We start from the raw sequence: 22,013 nt of genomic DNA, 5'->3' as shown, positions 1-22,013 counted from the left end.
TGATTTAATTGTTGCTTATCATCTGAGCATGCTGTCTTGGTTTCCCTTTCATATGGAAAACAAAATGTTGTTATTCCCTTTTGCCTGTATACTGGCTGAATTATTCTCTGAGGTGGCCATCTCAAGAGATTCTGTAGAAAATAATAATAGCAAAATTTCTCCCTGAAGAAGCTTCATAAATAAAATCTCCAGAGCCAGTATACGTAAGTCAACAGATTATAAAAGATGACTTAAAACTCTGTTCAGAGAAAAGTCAGGGCCTCAGAAAAATCATCAGAATACCAGAAAAAAAATAAACTGGAACCTGTTATATGATTTTTAAAATCACCCATCTTTTTTACTGTGCAAACTGTAGATTTTTGTTTATTTTATTTGAGGCTGTAGTTTATGTCTTGAAACACACACATGAATATTACTTTCTGTGAGGTATTTATGACCCCTGCAATCAAAGTTGGGTTCTTCTATTAGTTTCTATCACAATATCCTTCACTTTTCTTGAACAATTCTTGCCACAATTTATAACTACATATTTGTTTGCTAAATATTTGTTTATCTTTTATAGATGATTGGGTTCAGGAAGAGGAAAACCATGTCCTTTCGTTTACTTTATTCTCAGCACCTTGCACAACATGAATATACAATAAACATTTGTAAAATGGCCATTGAATGAACAAGTGCTCATTATGTACCAAGCTATATGCCAGGGGTTGCCGATGAATAGAAAGGAGGAAGCCACAAAATTCTTTGTTCAGTTAGTTAGCAATTCAGGCAAAAAAAAAAATGTTAATCGTGATTATATGATATAATGCAATGTAGCCATCTACAACTTGATTTCTGAAGTGTTTTGTTTTGTTTTGTTTTTGAGACGGAGTTTCACTCTTGTTACCCAGGCTGGAGTGCAATGGCGCGATCTCCGCTCACTGCAACCTCTGCCTCATGGGTTCAGGCAATTCTCCTGCCTCAGCCTCCTGAGTAGCTGGGATTACAGGCACGCGCCACCATGCCCAGCTAATTTTTTGTATTTTTAGTAGCGACAGGGTTTCACCGTGTTGACCAGGATGGTCTCGATCTCTTGACCCCGTGATCCAACCGCCTTGGCCTCCCAAAGTGCTGGGATTACAGGCTTGAGCCACCACGCCAGGCTTGTTTTGTTTTTAAGAGACAGTCTTGCTCTGTCACCTAGACTGTAGTGCAGTGATACAGTCATAGCTTACTGCAGTCTTGTACTCCTGGGCTCAAGGAATCCTCTTGCCTCAGCCTCCTAAGTAGCTGGGACTATGGGCGCATGCCACTATACTGGCTAATTAAAACAACAACAACAACAACAAAAAAAAAAACAAACAAACAAAAAAAAAAAAAAAAACCTTTTTAAGATTGGGTCTCGCTATGTTGCCCAGGCTGGTCTTGAATTCCTGGCCTCAAGCAATCCTCCTGCCTTCCAAATTGCCACCTTCTAAAGTGTTAGGATTACAAGCGTGAGTCGCCTGGTCCAGGCCTGAAGTGTTCTGTAATAGAGAAGTATCTGGGTGCCATGGAAGGGCAGAAGGAGAAACATGGAGGAATAACATCTAATTTATATTTGGCAAGCCAGGAAAGACTAACTACAGGGATATAAACTCAGACCAAGAGTCTTTATGTTTTCTGAGACTTACCTACAAGTTTCTTATTGCTAAAGAAGGAATTTTTAATGAACATTTATTTATTTTTTTGAGATGGAGTTTCACTCTTGTTGCCCAGGCTGGAGTGCAATGATGTAATCTCAGGTCACTGCAACCGCTGACTCCCAGGTTCGAGCGATTCTCCTGCCTCAGCTTCTTGAGTAGCTGGGAGTACAGGAGACTGCCACCACACCCAGCTAATTTTTCTTATTTTTAGTAGAGATAGAGTTTCACCCTGTTGGCCAGGCTGGTCTCAAACTCCTGACAGGTAATCCACCTGCCTCAGCCTCCCAAAGTGCTGGGATTACAAGTGAAAGCCCCCTGCTCAGCCTGAACATTTATTATAAATATCATATGGTAGTTCTCGCAAATCCATCCTGTTCACTGCCCAAAAGATCTACGTAAATGATTAGTTGTTCATGTTTATGAATTTTAGATATACGGTTGTTTATTCTAGATAAACACACCAAATACACGAGTGGGTGAGGTAATTTATATTATATGTGTTAAACAATGCATTCAAGATTCATTTTTTTTTAAACTTTGTAAGGCTACTTATGAGACAGAGAAATAAGTATTTCATAAGTTCCAAAGCTTCTTGGCCTACTGATGAGTTTTTCTGCTGTTAAAAGTCTCTGAAAATTTAACAACATATTTAGAGAGAGACAGTGATAAAATAGGCACCGTCATATATTGCTGGTGGGAATTCAAAATGATATGCACCCTATGGAGATAAATTCGGCAGTATCAAACAAAAATTACATATATCTTTGCCCTTTGTTTCAACAATTCTTTGTTTTAGCAAATGCTCTTCTATACATTTATAACAAAGTTCAACTGCCCTGAATTCAAAAATATATATGACCAGGTGTGGTGGCTCATGCCTGTAACTGCAACACTTTGGGAAACAGAAGTGAGATGGCTGCTTGAGGCCAGACTGAGCATCATAGTGAGACCTCATCTCTGCAAAAATTTAAAAAGTTAGTCAGGCATGGTGGTGCATGCCTGTAGTCCTAACTACTCAGGAAGCTGAGATGGGAAGATAGGTTGAACCCTGGAAGTTGAGGCTACAGGAAACTATTAACATATCACTGCACTCCAGCCTGGGCAACAGAGAGAGATTCCATCTCAAAAAAAAGCAAAAATAAAGATATATGCATAGAGGTTTTTCACTATTGTACTATCTATAATAGCAGGAAACGCTGGAAACAACCTGAATATTCATCAAGAAGAAACAGATTGAGTAATCATGTAACATACATAAATTGCAGCACTGCACAGTTGAGAAAAGAAATAAGACATATCTCTATCTCCTAGTATGGTCTGCTTTCCAGAATATACTGTTAAGTGAAAAAAAGCACTGTGGCCTCAAATTTATCTATAGATTCTATGCAATCCCCATCAAAATCTCAGCTGGCTTCTTTGCAGAAATTCACAAGCCAATCTTGAAATGTGTATAGAAATTGAAGGAACTCAAAATTTAGTAAATTCAAAGACTAGCCAAAACAATCTTGAGAAAGAAGAGTAAACTTGTAGGGCTCATACTTCCCAATTTCAAAAGTTATTACAAAGCTACAATAATCAACACAGGGTGGTACTGACATAAGGATAAACATGGAACAGAATTGAGCAATTAAAAATAAAGTCTCACATTTCTAGTCAATTGACTTTTAACTAGGGTGCTAAGAAAATTCAATAGAGAAGAATTTGTCTTTTGAACAATTGGTGCTGGGATAAGTGTATATCCAAATGTAAAAGAATGAAATTGGACCCCTACCTCACACTAAATATAAAATTAACTCAAAATGGAAAACAGAGGTAAATATAAGAGCTAAATGTCTAAAACTCTCAGAAGAAAATATAGAAATGGATGATTAAGACTTTGTAATAACTAATTGTTCCTTAGATATGACTCCAGAGTAACAAGAAATTTTTAAAAATAGATAAATTGGACACCATCAAGATTGAAAACTTTTATGCCTTTTGTGATTCAAAGTCACTATCAAAAAAGTGAAAAGTCACCCCAGAAAATAAGGAGAAAATATTTGCAAATAACATATCTATTAGAGAACTTGCATTTAGAACATACAAAGTTTTCTTACAGCTCAATAATAAAAAGGGGAAATGCAATTTAAAAATGATTAAAGACCTGAGGTGGGTAGATCACCTGAGGTAAGGAGTTCAAAACCAGCCTGACTAACATGGTGAAACCCCATCTCTACTACATACAAAAAAATGAGCTGGGCGTGGTGGTGCACACCTGTAGTCCCAGCTACTTGGAAGGCTGAGGCAGGAGAATCTCTTGAATTCAGGAGGTGGAGGTTGCAGTGAGCTGAGATTGCACCATTGCACTCCAGACCGGGCAACAAAAGCGAAACTCCATCTCAAAATAAAGAAACAGAATCTGAGTAGACAGTTTTACATAAAAAGACAAATAAATGGTCAATGAGCACTTGAAAACATGCTCGGCACTACTAAACATTAGAGAAATGCAAATCAAAACCACAAGATACCATTTCACATCTACTACTCTGTTTTTCGTTGTTGTTGTTTTGAGACAGGGTTTTCCTCTGTCTCCCAGGCTGGAGTGCAGTGGTGTGTGATTATGAAAATGGCTCACTGCAGCCTCAACATCCTGGGCTCAAGTGATCCTCCTGCATCAGCTTCCTTTGTAGCTGGGACTACAGACATGTGCCACCACACCTAATTTTTCTTTCTTTCTTTCTTTCTTTTCCTTCCTTCCTTCTTTCCTTCCTTCCTTCCTTCCTTCCTTCCTTCCTTCCTTTCGACAGTGTCTCACTATGTTGCCCAAACTCCTGGGTTCAAGCAATCTTTCTGAATTGGCCCCCCAGTATGTTGTGATTACAGGTGTGAGCCACGACACTGGGCCAGTACTACTCTTTAAAAACTGAGAAATAATAAGTGTTGGAAAGGATGCAGAGAAACTGGAACTTTTGTACACTGCTGGTGGAAGTGTAAGAGGTACAGCCACTGAAGTAAACAGTTGGACAGTTCTTCAAAAAGCTAAACATAGAGTTTCCATTTGATCCAGCAAGTCTATTCCTCCGTATTTACTCAAAATAATTAATAGCAGGGACTCAAGTAGATACTTGTACACCAATGTTCACAGCAGCATTATTCACAGTAGCCAAAAGGTAGAAACAATCTAAATGTCCATCAACAGGTGAATAGAGAAACACCACTTAGCATATGCCTATGGTGGAATATTACTCAGCCTTAGAAAGGAGTAAAATTCTGATACACATTGCAACATGAAGGAACCTTGAAAACATATGCCAAATGAAATAATCCAGACACAGAAAGCCCAATGTTGTATGATTCCACTTAGATGAGATGCCTGGAATAGACAAATTCATAGAAACAGAAAATAGAATAGAGGTTACCAGGGGTTGGAGAGGAGGAATGGGGAGTTGTTATTAAATGGGTACAGAGTTTCTGTTAGCAATGATGAAAATGTTCTACAAATAGACAGTGGTGGTGATGACTGTACAACATTCTGAATGAACATAGTACCACTGAATTGTACTTAAAGTGGTTAAAATGATAAATTATATGTTATGTATATTTTACCACAATAGAAAAAAATATAAAAAGTTGCCAGTGGGGGAAAAGGAGGGATTAGAGAAGATAGGGATAAAAGCTTGACTTTTGTCAGTATACCTCATTTTTAGTATTTGACTTTGAAAATATACACATATTTTATATAACTAGAAAACAAAATTCAGTTTTAAAAACAACCCCAAAAATGGAATGTAAAAAAATGAAACCAAATTATCTAAGTATATATACAGTTTGTGGCCTAACCACAACAGAAATGGACTATTCCAAGTGACTTTCAAACAGAAAATTACTGTATATCATTAGTAGAATATAACCCAATGACAAAAAAGAACAGCAAAAATATCTCAAACTGTTTTCAGTAATGGCATTGTTGAAGGTAATGTTGATATTGTTATTTTGAAAGTGTTGAGTGTGTACAGTGGAATAGAACCAATAAGTATTTATACTGATATCCTTGAGAACCAGGATTTTCATTGATGGAGAAAGGAGTGACTGATGCAACACTGATGAGGTTAAGAATTTTTGTAATCTCAAATATAAATTGAAAGCATCATTATGAAATGTGTGATGCATTTATTTTAGTTTACCTCTGAATATGTACATATACATTACATCTATAGCAGCAAATATTTGTCATCCAGATTATCTGAAACAGGAAATATACAAGATTGCCAGCAATATGTTTTCATATTCTACACTTATAAAGCTATCAAAACTTACTAGGTTTATGTCAAAATAACACATGATCTAACATGACTGTGTTCTTTCTGCTGAAGCCTGGACATTATAAACAGAACATCAATAAGAATAATGACATCAAACCAAGAGTTCATTTATATATATATATCAAAATGCTCAATATATTTGTATATTTATTAATTGTACACCTCCTGATCAATTGCATACCTTCTTATTAATTGTATACCAAGCATTTACTTTCATATATATGTATTCCTTTTCTTTTTCATTGAAACAGAGTCTCACCCTGTCACCCAGGCTGGAGTGCAGTGGTATAATCTTGGCTCACTGTAACCTTCATCTCCTGGGTTCAAACGATTCTCCTGCCTCAGCCTCCTGAATAGCTGGGATTACAGACGCCGGCCACCATGCCAAGCTGTATTTTGATATATTTTAAAGTATATTGGTTGCTTTTGGAGGATTCTAGAAAATGAAAAAATCATTTTGAAAAGTAGCAAATAAAAGAAATATTTAAGTTCGAGACCAGCCTGAGCAACATAGTAAGATCCTGTCTCTACAAAAAAATAAAATATTAGCTGAGCAGGCACACATCTTTAGTCCTAGATACTTGGAAGGCTGAGGTGGGAGGACTGCCTAAGCCCAGGAATTTGAGGCTGCAGTGAACTATGATGGCACCACTGTGGTCCAGTCGGGGTCAAAGATAAGTCTCTACTTCTGAGGGGAAATGAAGAGTTAAGCATTTGCCTTTCCTATATGAACTGTACCTCAGAGTAACTGAATAATTGTTGAAAGCAAGTTTCTCTGTATAAAAATAGTCCAGCTAAAACATTAAGGAGAAATGATGGAGTTCAAATATCACAACCCCTAAGGAATTTTTGAATCAAGACAACAATAATTAATGGCTGATAACACCGCATACAAAATAGAGACTTATTAATTGCATACCTCCTGATCAAGTGGATACCACTATCTGTGAAATCGTTTTGCCAAAAAAGTAATTTAACCTAAACTTGAACAAACCTCTAGGTCTAACCACCAATTTTTACAAACTGCAAAGAGTTATGGAATGTGTAGACAGACATGACATGAATGCAATCAGCAGAGTCCAGACCATGGGAATGCCACAGCAAATATTGGGGTGTTTTTTGTTTTTTTTAAATTACTAGAAATAAAAGAAGAGTTGGGTCAGGGACGTCGTAGAATAAAGAAGACTGCCACATGCATCAATGGCAGTGGGTGGGCCTCACTTGAATCTATCTATAGGATGCAAACATTCGATACAATTTCTTTATTAAAAAACAAAGTTTAGAAAACGATCAGAAAAAATTGAAAAGACAGGATTTCATGACAACTGCTAGCCTAGGTAAGATTAGATGACTGACTCATTTTTGTTGGTTTCTTTCCTGATAAGGCAATGTATATTAGATATATCAGAGTAGAAGGAAAATTTTTTTATATTGACTTGGGTTTTTAAATATAAGTAAAAACCAAAATGACTTATAATCCCACCAGTTATATAACTGGTTATCTTATTGTCAAAAAAATGTTATGCATGTACTAGCGTATGTGCATGTTTTTTTTCCCTTTTGTGGTTTTATGTTTATATCCTTTTTAAATATATCATTTTTAGGTACTTAAGCAGCTATATACTATAGTGCATACCATGGTATAAATATTGATCTTTTCCTTCATCTTTACAATAAATATTTTGAAAATCTTTCCATAACAGAATATAGATCTGCCTTTCTGTGGCCATTGAAATGCAAAGAAAAAAATAATATAGATCTCATTTTTTAAATGCTGTATAATCTGGAGCATGAATTTACTATAATTTATTTGCATGCTCCCTTATCAATAGGCATGTAAATTATGTTAATTTTATATGATATAATGAGTATCCTTATATTTACATTCTGGCACAGTTTTTCGAGTGTGACCATAGTGAAAGTTCTTTGTAATGAAATTACAGGGCAACACAGGGTGTGGTGGCTTACATCTATAGTTTCAGCACTTTGGGAGGGTACTTGAGGATTACTTGAGGCCAGGAGTTTGAGACCAACCTGGGTAACATAGTGAGACCTCACATCTATTAAAGTCTTTTTTAAAAAGAAAAAAACTTGGTATGGTGGTGTATAACTGTAGTCCTAGCTACCCAGGAGGCTGAGGTGGGAGGATCATTTGAACCTGGGATGTCAAAGCTGAAGTGAGCTATGATTGTGCCACTGTACTGCAGCCTGGATAACACAGTGAGACCCCATCTCAAAAAAAAAAAAGAAAGAAAAAGAAAGAAAGAAAGAAAGAAAGAAAGAAAGAAAGAAAGAAAGAAAGAAAGAAAGAAAGAAAAGAAAGAGAAATTATAGGCCAAAGCCATGTGCTTGTTTAAGGATATTTTTGTATTGTCCTCAAAAGAGGCTTTACCAAATTACCATCCAGGGCCTATAAGATACTCATTTCTCCATATCCTCACCAAAAGGCTCTCATGAAGCATTGGTGGAAATGCTTTAATTCTGATGCATTAATGACTAAAAGTCATTACATACTTGCTTAGGTTGTAAATTGCCTCCCTCTAAACTTACATAGAGAGAATTTAGGGTGTTGTCTCAGCTTGGTTCCAGTGTTATCCAAGCCATTAACCTTTCTTTTACCTTAGATTGTCACATTGTAGTATTTCACTTAAAAAAAAAACAGAAACACAACTGGGTATTATTTTTACAGGCTGTTGAAATCTGACTTTCACAAACCATAGGTTTGCTGTGTTGTTATGCTGAATGAATTAGGTGCATAATACTAGTTTTTCAAAGTGAATTTCACACTAGCTATACCTTGAAAAGTTTTTCCAAAGCTGTAAGAAGAGAAATATGATGGACCATTGCTTCAGAGAAAGGTTTTAAAAGTAAATTTCTACTTAATGCATAGGACAGTGTACCCTAACTTCCTCCTTGCCTATTCCTTAGGGACCTCTTCTCACAAGGGCTAATGCTTCACCTAAGCCATGAAAAGCCTGCTGCGAGCACTCCCTGTTCAGAGTCAGAAAAACACAAATTAACTGTTCTATTATTTTTGGTTCTAGCACAATGTTCTCTTGCTTTTCCTTGCTCAGAATGGACCCTTGCTGGGGTAGCATCAGAATGAGGATTTGGTGTAACTGTTCTGCAAGAGGAAGTAGGTTCCTCTACTGTCACGGTTTTCAAGCTTTTTTGACTGCGGCCCATAACAAGAAATAATGTTTTTTTATGATAACCCAGGAGATACACTCATAGAGACACACTATATTCATAAAAACAAAAATTTCATAAGCAATGTTTAACCTTATGTGTTAATAACACTTATCCTATGTTATTTGATCTGTTTTATTTCTTTTTAAGAAATGCTCATCACAGTCAACCAAAATGAGTTCACAACTCCTTAAAAGATTTTGACTCACAATGATTTGGAAAACACTGCATTGTAGAACATGCAGTGTTAGATCTCTTCCTAACCCTCAGAATCAGATTTATTTCATGATGGCCCCTGTGAGATAGCTTCAAGCATATGCGTGATTCTTTTTCCTTTTTTTTCCTTACCATTTACTGTGACTTCCAAATAAGTGACTCTTTTGGCTTATTTGGTGACCATGCCAATTTCTAAACATAGAACCTAGAGCATTTACATCAGACCTGCCTAAAGCTTGCATTTTAACCTTGCTTCTCTTCTTCCTTTCTTTGGTTTATTTATTATTTTTTTCTATTGCTATTTGTTCAACCTGTATTTCAGGCAATATATAGGTATTGAGGTACCAATGGTGAATAAAAGCAAGCATGCATCCAGAGGTATATTGGGAATGAAAGGAGTTAATCCAAAAGCATACGGGAAATATTTTAAAATTTTATAAATTCTGTGAATACGTATATGGCAATGCATGTTACAGGGGAACCGGATTTAATATGGCATGTTAGAAAAGCTTCTGTGAGTAGTGACGCTTGAGCTGAGACTTGAAAGGTGAAAAGATTATAACCAGCACTGGACAATATCATGAGTGCAAGCACAGGTCACACCATATCACAAACTTCTAAGGCTGAAGGGAGCATGAATTCCTAGTTGGAGACTGGAAGGAAAAGATCTTCAAGATAAAGGTGGAAAAATAAACAGGGCCAGACCTAACAGGTTTCTGTAGACCATGGAAAGAGGCGGAGGTTTTTCGAGGTTGGATAACATGATAAAACTCACATTTTAAAAATATAACTGCAGAGTAGAGAATGGATTTGAGAGGTCCAAGATTATGCAGACAGAGCTATGAATAGCCTATTGCAATGGTCTGGGTCAGGCAGGATGGAGTAGGGTGGAATAGGGTAATGATCTTTTGTTAGTTATCTTCCTTACTGAGCACACTTTGCAATGAATTTCAAATGCACTGGGACCAGGCTTGTTAATTTTGGAGCTGTCAACTCAGAAATAAATAAGCCATGATACCCCAACAAAGAAAGTTGCAGAAATGCAACAGCGAGGCTATGTGATGAATGGTTGAGGTACAGGGAAGCTCTTATTCATTTAAAAAAATCAGATGATATAAAGTTGAATATTCTAGATATTGCCCAATTGTGTTACGTTCACATATTTTACTGGATATAGTTCGGGATAATAAAATATCTATCTTCTTTCCCTCTGAGAATTAAGAATCTGTGATGGAAGGTTTTATCTCTGATGTGCCAAAGGAGAAAGATGATTTTTAAGAGTCAAACCTGCCTCCATGATTAAATAAATTTATATTTATACTGGCCAAGGGATGCATGTTGCCTCCTGAGTTTGACTAATAATCCCTTGAACATTCAAACAGTTATTAACTTGCCATACCTGGCACCTTTATAACTTTGCTCTTTGAATAAAAAGAGTTTAACCCAAGTCCCAGTAAAGATGTTCAATCAGGCTGAATTTAATAAATATATTCTGCTCCCTTGGAGTTAAATGGAATAATAGAAGAGTCCACTGGTCTGTTACCAGGTTTCTGAACTACACCTGACAGCCTAACATAGTCAACAGCAGGGAGTGAATCATATCTGTTCTATATGCTAACCTACTCTGAGTAGGTAGTTTGCATTGGCATCTAGTTATGTTTATGGTTAGTACTATCTTCTCCTGACTTTGGTACCCAACCCTCACACACCTCATTATCTCTATCCCAGCTGACACTCACCCCAAAAGGCCTTGCTTACATCCCACAATCAATCAGTCTTTCTATTACCTTAGTGGAGAATAGCCTAAGTTGTAGCAGGTCCCAGGCATGATTACAGTTTAATCAGTTCCATATTGTTTACTGAATGGCCGGTAAAATACAGTGAATATCGTTTGTGTTGCTGCAGTTGGAAGGTTTATATATCAAATAGCCTAGATCCAAGGACCTTTTCTCGTGCCTAATACACCTATGACGGAGATGACCAGCCAGTCATCGATTGAAATGAAGAATAATGTCTTCCAAAAGGCAATGCCAAGCATTTGTTTCTCAGGATTTTACAAAGCACTTCCTGTGTTTTTGTCTAAATTCCTCCAAGAGCTTAATTTCTGACATATTCTGTGTAAATCAGTCTTCAGTGATAAACATTTTATTTATTAAACTATTAGGTGCTGTCAGTATTCATTACAATGTTACCACCTCGGATTAATATTTCATTGAATTTCTTTTCTTTTGTTTGTAGGTATCTGTTTTCTCCTTTAGCACAATGGTAATTATAAAGAAGAAAAATATACCAAGTATATTTCTCCCATCATTGATATCCTACGTTTATTCTTCAGCAAATGATTTGTCACTACAAAGTGATGTGCACCCCTGGGCGCTGCTTGCAGGCACTTAATTCTTTGATTCAAATGAAACTTTAAAATGTGATTTCCATGACGTTATGTCTAAAGAAACATGTCAAAACAGTGTTGACACAGAGAACTGGACTGTGACTAGAAATCATGGCTGTGCTTTGAGGGAACAAAATAAATCACAGCAGTAGGAAGGCATTTTTACAAGCTGCTGATTGTGTACAGCAGGGGCCAGTTCTGTTCTGTGTCTCATTATCTCTTCTAATTCCTCAGCCCTATACTCCTTCATGTGTGAAGCCCATGTCTGATCCTGCCTATTCAGTGACTGGGGGTCACTGCAGATTCATGCACAGGCTCCTGTTATGGGAATCTGGCCTCTGCCACCTTCTCCAGATGCAAGCTTTCCTCTCATACCTGTTGTTCCAGCAAATCCAAGCTATTCTCTTTTCCCCACTTTCACTAGGCACTTTCCCATGTCTGTGCTTGCCTGCTTGCTACTGTTCTCTGGTATTTTTCGAATTTTACTTTTGCACCTGGAGAATGCTTTGGCACTACCATTTGTCAGTTATTTAACTTTGCGCATGTCCTCATGTGAATGGAAGCATGGGAGCAGCATCATGAGGAAGGACTGGGGTCGCAGTCACAGAATGTGTCAGAGCCCACAGATTCACTCAACAGAAACATCAGGAGATATTAGCGTTATTTTTTAGTTAGTACTATTATCGCCATTCCTCAAAATTGAGCTCTGGTTTCACCTCTGTTGAGAAGCTCTCCCTTACCTCGCCATCCCAAAGACAGAGTTAATTACTTCCTTGTACTGTATGCTTACTTCTTTATTGCCCTTCTTATATGTTTTTCTTATCATTAATGTGGGACATGATTTGCTATAATGTTGCTGGGCAATGACATTGTTACTATGGAAAAATAGGCATGAGAATGATTCAAGGAGTTCCCACAACTCATACTTTATGGACCTCCTGCAAAATATATAAGATATGACCCTTAGTGATAAATGGGTAACTTGGGATCTCTTTATTTCCTGCATTTTATTGCTATGTGAGCAAACGGTTAATGAGTGCTTACTGTATATCAAGCATGACAATAAGTATTATATTTATCGTGTTAATTCTTCTGTATGATTAAATGTGGTAGATATTATTCCCATGTGATACATGAGGAAACAAAAGGTCTAAGATCATAGAGCTAGTAATAGACTACCTACTCCCAAAGTCTAAGCTCTTAGCTCAAGAACACTCAGCTCTGATCTGTAGGGTCTCATTTGCCTCTGGGGTTTTTTAATGTGTAAATATATTTGCTAAGTTTTCTCTTCTAATGCTATTCCAGGTATTCCTTCCAAGATGAGGAAGACATGTTCATGGTGGTGGACCTCCTGTTGGGTGGAGACCTGCGTTATCACCTGCAACAGAATGTCCGCTTCAAGGAAGAAACAGTGAAGCTCTTCATCTGTGAGCTGGTCATGGCCCTGGACTACCTGCAGAGCCAGCGCATCATTCACAGGTCAGTCAAGTCCAAGGAGACAGCCATGAACTCAATGCAAGGAGAGAATCCACAACTGGATACAATCATTAAATTCTTGTTGAACACAACATTTAATCCTCATTTAATTCTTCCAACAGCACCCTGAGATAGGTTGACTATCCTCATTTTGCAGACTTTTTAAAAAAACTGAAATAGAGTTTGATTTGCCCAAGGTCATAGTAAACGACGAGATTACAATCAATAAATATTGGTACTATTTTATAACGAAGCTTAGATGTAGAAGAGAAAAGATGGCCTATAGGAACTTAATACATATTAAATAAATAATTAAATGGAGGTAGCACATGGAGGGAAAGAAATAGAATGAAAAGAAACAAAGTTCTTTGGGAAGAAAGTTTGAGTCTTTCTAACATGTGCTGTCCTGCAGTGTTATTCAATGAATCCCCAATGTGTGTGCTGTAAATGGAGGTAGAAAAAGCAATACCAATGTCTTCTGCAGTTAGAGCATGTGTAGTAAATAAAGACATACAAATAACATAAGAGGCCATAAAGCTATAGAGATAATAGAAAAAGGTAAAACTTTATAGTAAAGAAATTTGTAGTTTTAGTGATTATTTTATATATAGCATCTCATTGGATCTCTGAAGTAACTTGAGGTAAATGATCAGAGCAGATGTAATTCAACTGAAATTACGTATGAAAAAAATAATGGCTTATATATATCACCCAGATTTATTTATAAGAATTGTGATCCTAATCAACATCAAAACAACTACTGTTTACTGGTTGATGACTTACTACATGCCAGGCACCGCTAGATGCTTTATGTACATTATTTTATTAAATACTCAAAACCCAGCCAAGATTCCACATTTCATTATAATATTCCCCTTACACAGACAAACTGTCTCAATTGCCAAGGACAAATAGCATAGCCAGGATTTAAACCTAGATTCCTCTGACCTCAAAGTTAGAACTCTATGATACCAACTCGTATTACTTACACATGTGAAATATATGCATTAATTGATGTATCACTACATGAAAAATCAGTGCATGTGACTCTGCTGCTGTCATCTCTAATCCTTGGAGAATTTGCTGAGTACAATTATGTCTCAATTAGTAAAAAGTTGGCCAGATAAAATATTTCACCACCACCAGTTGACATTTACCTGTAATTAATTTTTTAAAATCTTTATTCACATATTTTTTATAGAAATGAGGTTTCACCATGTTGCCCAGGCTGGTCTCCAACTTTTGGCCCCAAGTGGTCCTCCTGCCTCAACCTCCCAAAATGCTGGGATTATAGGAGCAAGCCACTGTACTCAGCCTGTAATTTATCTTGATGAGTACAGAGCCTATGGATGAAGGTGAAGCATCACAATTTTTCTGTGCAGGTACCACAGGTCAGTTCTTTTATTATACTTTTATTTTTTTGGCCTTGACCCTACACATTAAATAGTTATGATTTAATGTTCCTTCTTTGGAAGGGCCTGTTTATATTGGAAATGTGCTCTTCAGGCACAAGGTAAATGAAAAGCAGACCAGTTCATCACGTGGGATCTCAGAAATGAATTTGCATACCTGGTGTTTTGTCAATAACTAGAAATCCTGTTCTCAAGCACTTATCTTCCCAAACTGGTTTTCTGATCCCTCAAAGCTCTTTCTGAGGAGAGACTCTTCATACTTGTAGTCTATGGAGTCCCTCTCAAGACTTTCATACTCATTCACTCGCCCCCAAATTGCCAACCACAGCCTATCTTGGTTGTGACATCACAGGTATCAGAAAGGAGGCAGTGGCCGTGAGAAACCAGTATGGCCTGAGCCTTTTTACTCTCTCCCCTTTTTCTGTTTGAAATTGGGTTCTGTTCCTTCTTTCCTTAGGCTTCACGTTCTTGGCCATCAAAAGACTAATTCTCCGAGCACTTTCACCATGTGTTTAGAACTGTGTTTCAAGAGGAATTCAGCAGGGAAAAACAACAAAAAAATTGATATGATTTTTCCCCAAGGAGCTTACTAACACCAAATACTGTTTTTCTGTTCTTTCCCTCTCTTTTGTTCTCATCATTTTGCCACTTAAATAATAAAACAAGGATTAACTTTCTGGGTTTTTTTGTTGTTGTTTTTTTTTTTGCTCTTCAGTCACACCCACAGTTATTACTTACTGCCCGTCCTCAGAAGGGCCATTTTGTACTGAAATGTCTCTTCATCATGGTAATTTATGAAAGGTAAACATGATGACATTTTGAGTGCAGTGCTAAATTGAGGTGGCATCCTTCTGGCATCAAAAACTATTCAAGTGCATTTCTGTGGCCTATATGGCCTATATGTCCCTTCCTCCCAGGTGTTATATTTTATAGGCTGTAGTAGCCTTTTGTACCTTTCCTGAGAAGATGTGACATTTTAATTATTTCTTAATTCATTTCTGTCTCCTTTGCAAAATGGTGCACTCCATGTGTTTTGCTTTTTATTGTATAACTAGTATGTGAAACAAATGTGATCCACATGAATGAATGATTGACCAGAAGCTCAGGCTTACAAATAAGAAAGATTGAAATACAAGACATCAAAGCCAAAGGTCTCAGACCTACTTGTACCTTGGTCTTTACATTAGAGTAATCATGTAATTTATCATCCAAACTAGGATACTCTGAGAGCTAAAGAGGATGCTATTAGCATTAATAATTGTGTTGGGGAGAGTCAACAGCCATATATAATCTGGGCAATTGAGGACCTATGTCAACATAATTAAGGCTTTTCAAGGCAGCATTTTGTTGTTGTTGTTGTTTTGGTTTTTTGTTTTTTTGTTTTGTTTTGTTTTGTTTTTTCAATTTTTTGTAGAGACAGGGTCTCCCTATGTTGCCCAGGCTGGCCTTGAGCTCTTGGGCTCAAGAATCCTCCTGGCTCAGCCTCCCAAAGTTCTGGGATTACAGACCTGACCATCATGCCCAGCTTCAAATAAACATTTTAATTCTAACAGTGTTCTGATAACCAGGATTTTCTGCTCTCAGAATACCAGGTATCAATTTGAAATGATGTCAAATAGCTTTTTCTAAAATGTACGTGGTAAAAGAAGCAGTGATTTCTTTGTCTAAGGAATTTAAATGATAATAACTATGGCAATCTGAGATTAGGGCTCCTGGGCCACAGAATGCAAAAAGCAATATAGAAGAGATATACGTTTCTGAATACTGTAATTCTTTTTTTAAACTCCTTCTTCAAAAGAATCAGCACGATTCATGCTGTATTTGACTTAAAGATAACAAAACACCTTTTTGTTACTTAGAAAGAAGATTGGATTGTAAAGCACATGCTGAGTTCCTAGAAATTAAAAGCGAGAATGAATAAAAGAATCGATGAAAATATAGTAGATCTCCCAGACAAGGAGAGACCATCTCCATAAAACTGAAGACATAAAATATGTGACTTCCTACTTTTAGATTAAAATCTACATTTTGCCTTTGGACGTGGTAGAAGATTCAAAATTACCCATAAACATTCAGCAATACTTGGAAGCAGGAGCAACAGTAGGCTGCTGTTTACTGAGGGCTTCCTGGGTATCAGGCTCTCTGCTAAGCACTTGTGAATTATTTCACTTAGTCTTCCCTTAGCTGCAGGAGGTTGATGGTGCTTTGTCCCCATTTCACCATCGATGAAACTGGTTCTGAAAAATTACTTGCCTAAGGTTGCATGGCTAGTAAGTAGAGGAAGCATCATGTTAAGGAAATGCAGAGCTCTTCACCACTATCCAGCCCACAGATGCTCAGCATAGCTGCAGCTCTGAAGAGAGCATGGGACATGTATGTGTGGCCACCTGCCTCAGGCACCCACAGACAGAAGTGGTACCTGTGGAACGGACAGACAGAGAACAGCCTAAAACTAGAAGCTAAATTGTGTAACAGACAAGTACTTCAGAGAAGATGATTTGGAGTAACAAAACAAGTTTCATGAGAGCTCTGAGGGTATAAAGGGGACTTTTAACAGTCAAAGCACACAGCAAGTCTAGTCTAGCAAGAAGAGCTAAGTGGATGAAAGTTCTTACTTGTTTCCCTGTCTTAGCATAGAACAGGCTCTTTTTTAAATTTTGTTTTCACTTCAGCTTTTCTGCCAAAACTGTCTAGTGCAGTGATGTTTTAAAAAACACCATGGGATCTGTTTTTACCATAAATCTCCATTAAGACATATGTAGAGCTTTGTTTTATTTTGTGGATGTTTAACAATCCGTGGACTTGAACTTTGGTAGTTTCCCAAATATGTAGAATATTCAGCTAGTTCTCTTCAATGTCAGAATCTTCCTTTGCTACAGTTGCTATAGACACAGGGCTGTATAATAACCATTAAGTGTGAATCGTGCAATTAGACAACTTTCTTGTTAGTCAAGATGTCAAACTTTATGTGTGAGTACAGCTTGAAAATCAGCTTTAGTTTCCAAAGTATGGCCAGTTCAAAGTATAATATTCTCTTTTGCTTACCTGAAATCTGCAAATAAATGCTTTAAAATATGGACCAAGTGATTATTTGCTTTTATTTAAAAATAAGATAAACAAAACTCATTACAGTCTCTTCTGTGGGGGTAGTACTATTCTATTTGTTGATTGCCAAAGTCTCTCCAAAAAATAATCTGATGGAAAGTAATCATTTAATGTAATAATCCAAAGACAAATTTCTGTTTACTCCCTTGTTAGATCTTAAAGAAGTCTCAATTATGAATTTAAGCTAATGAGATGAATTGTATGGGACAATTAAATAGTAAGTCATCTTGGATCAAAGTGCCATTTGAGCGGATGGTTGACTGTTTTTCTCTCTTTCTGAGAATTACCCCCCACTATAATAAAGTTATAACTCACTGTTTTCTAAACTTTCATAGGAAGGAGATAAAAATCTAATTAGGGCAATTTGTGTAAGTAATTGCAGTACAACAGAGAGATTTGCAAACATTTCCCACTGAGTACTGAAATGTTGAAAAGAAATAAAAGAAAATTTATGGCTGTCTAGAAAAACACAGGATAGTATTTTTATCACCTTTGCCTTCTTTGCCATGCTCATTGAAACTAATAACTGATTCCAGATTCATCTTGATGACTGTATAAGATACAGGTAGAAATTATTTCTCACATATCACCTCTTGGGCTGCAGTAGCTGCTTATGAGAAGTTCCTATCATTCTTCTAGAAATCAGTGTCTTGCCAGTGAAGAAAAAAACTGTTAAGAATAATGCTTCTAGTCCAAATATTTATTCAAAAATGATTTACTGGTCACCTATTTGCCAGTGCTCTGAGTGCCAGTCTCCCACGGTAAAAAGCATAATCCCTCTGTCACATGAAGTTGTTAATATCATAGTGTGAAAAGTAGTTGAGTAAACAACATTAACATCAAAAGGGTTTTGAAATGTTGTGGCATGTGCCACAAAGAATAAAAGCACACACATACACACACACTTAGTTGCATCCTCCCAGTGCTCATGGTTATACCTCTAATTGTAGCCTCTGGACTATGATGGGGAACAAATTCCCAAACTCAGTAACTGGAAAGAACATACCTTTATTAGCTTGCAGTTCCTTGGGGTCAGGTGTCTGGGCACCGTCTAGTTGGGTTCTCGTCACAGCTGCCATTAAGGTGTCAGCCAAAGCTGGGTTCTCTTCTGGAGGCTTAACTGGGCAAGAATCCACTTCGAAGCTCAGTCAGAATGTTGGCAGGAGGTATTTCCTTGTGACCGTAGGAATCATGGTGGCTAGTTTTTTCAAATTTAACAAGGAGAAGAATACCGTAGAGTGAATTGGCTATCAAGACAACAGAGTATATATACTTGAATAATGATATATAACATTTTAACATAACTCGGTCACAGAAATGAGACCATCCACCATCACATCTGCCATGTAATGTCAGTTAGAAACAAACCATGGAACCAGCCCATGCTGAGTGGCTGTAAATCATGCAAGGGTGTGAATACCAAAAGCTGGGAATCCTGGGGGTCACCATAAAGTCTGCTCACCACGTTTCCTCTAAAGAAGTTGTACTGCATCACAGTTTAATACCAATTTCTTCTATGACCTTAAATAAAGTCCTGAACTTCCCTGTTAAGGAAGAGGTGAGGAGGTTTCACCAAGTGATCAGAAATGATTCTAAGACTCTAGGATGATATCCTCTCTGCCCTGGTAGGCTGCTCTTCAAAGTATGATCTCCTCATGGTTCCTCTGCCTACCACACACCTGCTTCCCCTCCAAGAAGGCTGCCTTACTGTAATGACCCGTCTAGAGAGCCTCCGATACTGACTTGTGATAAATGGCTATTAGCACAATTACCTATCAAGATCTTGTTCGCAATTCTGTTGTGGGCCAAAATTACATTTGTTTTAACTGAGGTCTTTAGTTTATTTCAAGCAGAGATCTGGGCTGGAATGTCACCTTTGTGTCTGATTCTCACACAGTGTGCTATCTTAGCAGTCACATTTTATTTTCTTGAGATGATAATTTATAGGAAAAAATAAGAACTTTCTGCAGCTAGTCATTTTAGTCAATGACTATTGAGTGACAGGTGAGCTCCTAATAAATAAATTTGCCAACACAGTGGCACCTCCGCTTTCTGAATCATGTGGGAATAAGTCATCTGGAGAGACATTTTTGAAATTCCTAGAAGTATTTATTTCTTTCAGCTCATTAGTATTTTATAACTATTTAATTTATACTACTAAGTAAGTGTGTCACTTTCTTAATGACTTATCAGGAGCTATCATTTATAGCTTATACCAAGAACTGGGTATTGTGCTAATTGGCTAGTTGTACAGACTGCCTAACTTCATATTCAACAATACTCTGAGGGGATTAAGAAACTTGCCAGTCAGTATTTGGGGATCAGATTCAAATATAGGATTATCTGCTTCAAAGGCCCTGTTCTAAATATTGGCTCCCTTACTTTCACTCTTGACCCTCAAAATCAGATGAGCTGTTCAGTGCTATTTATCCAATAGCATAAAACTTCAGTTTAGATACTTATTTTAGTTGGTAGTTGTTGTGTATTAAACTGTGTTTCCTCAAAAAGATTTGTTGAAGTCCTGACCTCCAGCGCCTCAGAATGTGATCTTTTTTGGAAAGAGGGGTTTTACAGAGATAATCAAGCTAGTATGAGGCCTTTGGGTGGCCCTAATCCAGTATGACTGATGTCTTTATGAAAAGAGAAACTTGGGATACAGAGAAGCGTACATAAAGTGAAGATGATGTGGCTGTAGAGGGGCACAGGGAGGATGACATGTGAAGATGGGGGATTGGTGTGATGGGTCCATCAGCTAAGGAATGCCAAAGATTGCCAGCAAACCTACAGAAGCTGGAAGATGCCCAGTAAGGAGCCTCCCTGATGGGTTTTAGAGGGAGCATGGGCCCTGCTGGCATCTTGATTTTGGAATTTTTACCTTCAGAACTGGAAAATGAATTTCTGCGTTCTTCAAGCCACTGTTTGTGGTACTTTGTGACAGCAGCTCTAACAAATTAATGCAGTAAATATGTTTTTATTGTTTTATTTGCTGCTAATTTTTAATCTTTGCTTTTCCAGTAGTTGCTACTCAGAGCACCTCTGTCCTCACTCCTAACATGCTGCTTACAATACATTACGGGATAGAAGACCAAGTGACAAAACCTGTTAGAATTCTTTGTCAAATTAAATTAACCTGAGAGAATAGTCCGAAAGTCAAGTCCACTGGTTTTAGTATATGGTTACCTATTTTAATGTTGCCAGAGACTATCTTTGCTTACTTTCGTATTTCAGGTTTGGGAAGATATTTTCGATATCTATGGCTTTTTTTATAAATACCATTTCCCTTGTCCAAGGTATTTTGTTTTGCTTTTATGTATCTATTAGGAAAGTTAAATCTTTTTCATTTTACCAAAGCTGCATGTCCAGTATGGGAAAATTTAAAGTCTAAAAATTTTCGGATTACTTATATTGTGTATATTCTGCTTGATGCTGGCCTTCTTTCTCTCAGTGTATTTTCCGTTTGTTGCAGTGGAATAATGGATTTTGCTTTTAGGCTATTATCTGTGGAGTGCTTAAGACAATGCCCTTTCCTTTTGTTTTAGCAAATCTTTTCTTCAGTAGACCACAAGCCCTTGCAAATGTTCTCTTTTTGTAACTCCCACAGCAGAAGGGCCACTTGAGCCTCAAAACAAAACGGCAGTGCAGTAATGAGGGTATTAGGTTGATGTGTTCTATTCAGCACCTGCTCCCAAGCTACCAAATAATGAATGAGCATGAATTACACATTGTGAAAACAGGAGAATCTGCCTTCTTTATGTTATATGCATCAAGCAGTTTCAAAAGGGCTTTATGATTGTATTTCTCACATGAGCCACCCATTTGTGAAAACCCATGTGAAAAGGCAAAGAGAACTGCTTGTTTACAGGTTAACATTTAACTAGACTGGCAGAGCTTTTAATAATTTCTATAAGGTTAAGGGTTTCGTTAATATGCAACCTGTGATTTGGTCCAAGTTAAATTTTACTTTGCCCACAATACATTATAATGTAAAGTGCAAGTTTTATTCTTTCAGATTTAGTCATCTAACACATAATATTGATCACTTATGCCTGTTGGACACAGAGTTCTGAATAGAGCTTTGAAATATAAATATAAAAGTATGATTTTTGTCCTTTATAGCTATGATGTTTGGTAGGTTAGATGAAGTAAACACATTTTTGACTTATAATATTTTCAACTTGCAGTGGGTTTATCAGGGCATAACCCACTGTAAATTGGGGAGCATCTGTATAATGGTATATATATAATGGTATATAAATATGTA

At 37.1% G+C, this 22,013-nt stretch overlaps 1 protein-coding gene across 3 annotated transcripts in view; it reads left to right on the top strand.

Annotated features, from left to right (window-relative positions):
• STK32A (serine/threonine kinase 32A) overlaps window positions 1-22,013 on the top strand; it is a 154,006-nt gene that overhangs the window by 68,601 nt on the left and 63,392 nt on the right. For all 3 annotated transcript variants that reach the window (XM_074379670.1, XM_003933978.4, XM_074379666.1), the window contains one exon: window positions 13,065-13,238. In XM_074379670.1, the coding sequence (XP_074235771.1) occupies window positions 13,065-13,238 (174 nt within the window). The remainder of the gene's footprint in view (window positions 1-13,064; window positions 13,239-22,013) is intronic.

The sequence above is a fragment of the Saimiri boliviensis genome, chromosome 1 (assembly GCF_048565385.1).
Source record: "Saimiri boliviensis isolate mSaiBol1 chromosome 1, mSaiBol1.pri, whole genome shotgun sequence".
Lineage (NCBI taxonomy): Eukaryota > Metazoa > Chordata > Mammalia > Primates > Cebidae > Saimiri > Saimiri boliviensis.
Note: the sequence above shows the minus strand (reverse complement) of the source record. Positions and strands in the feature narration are given on the sequence as shown.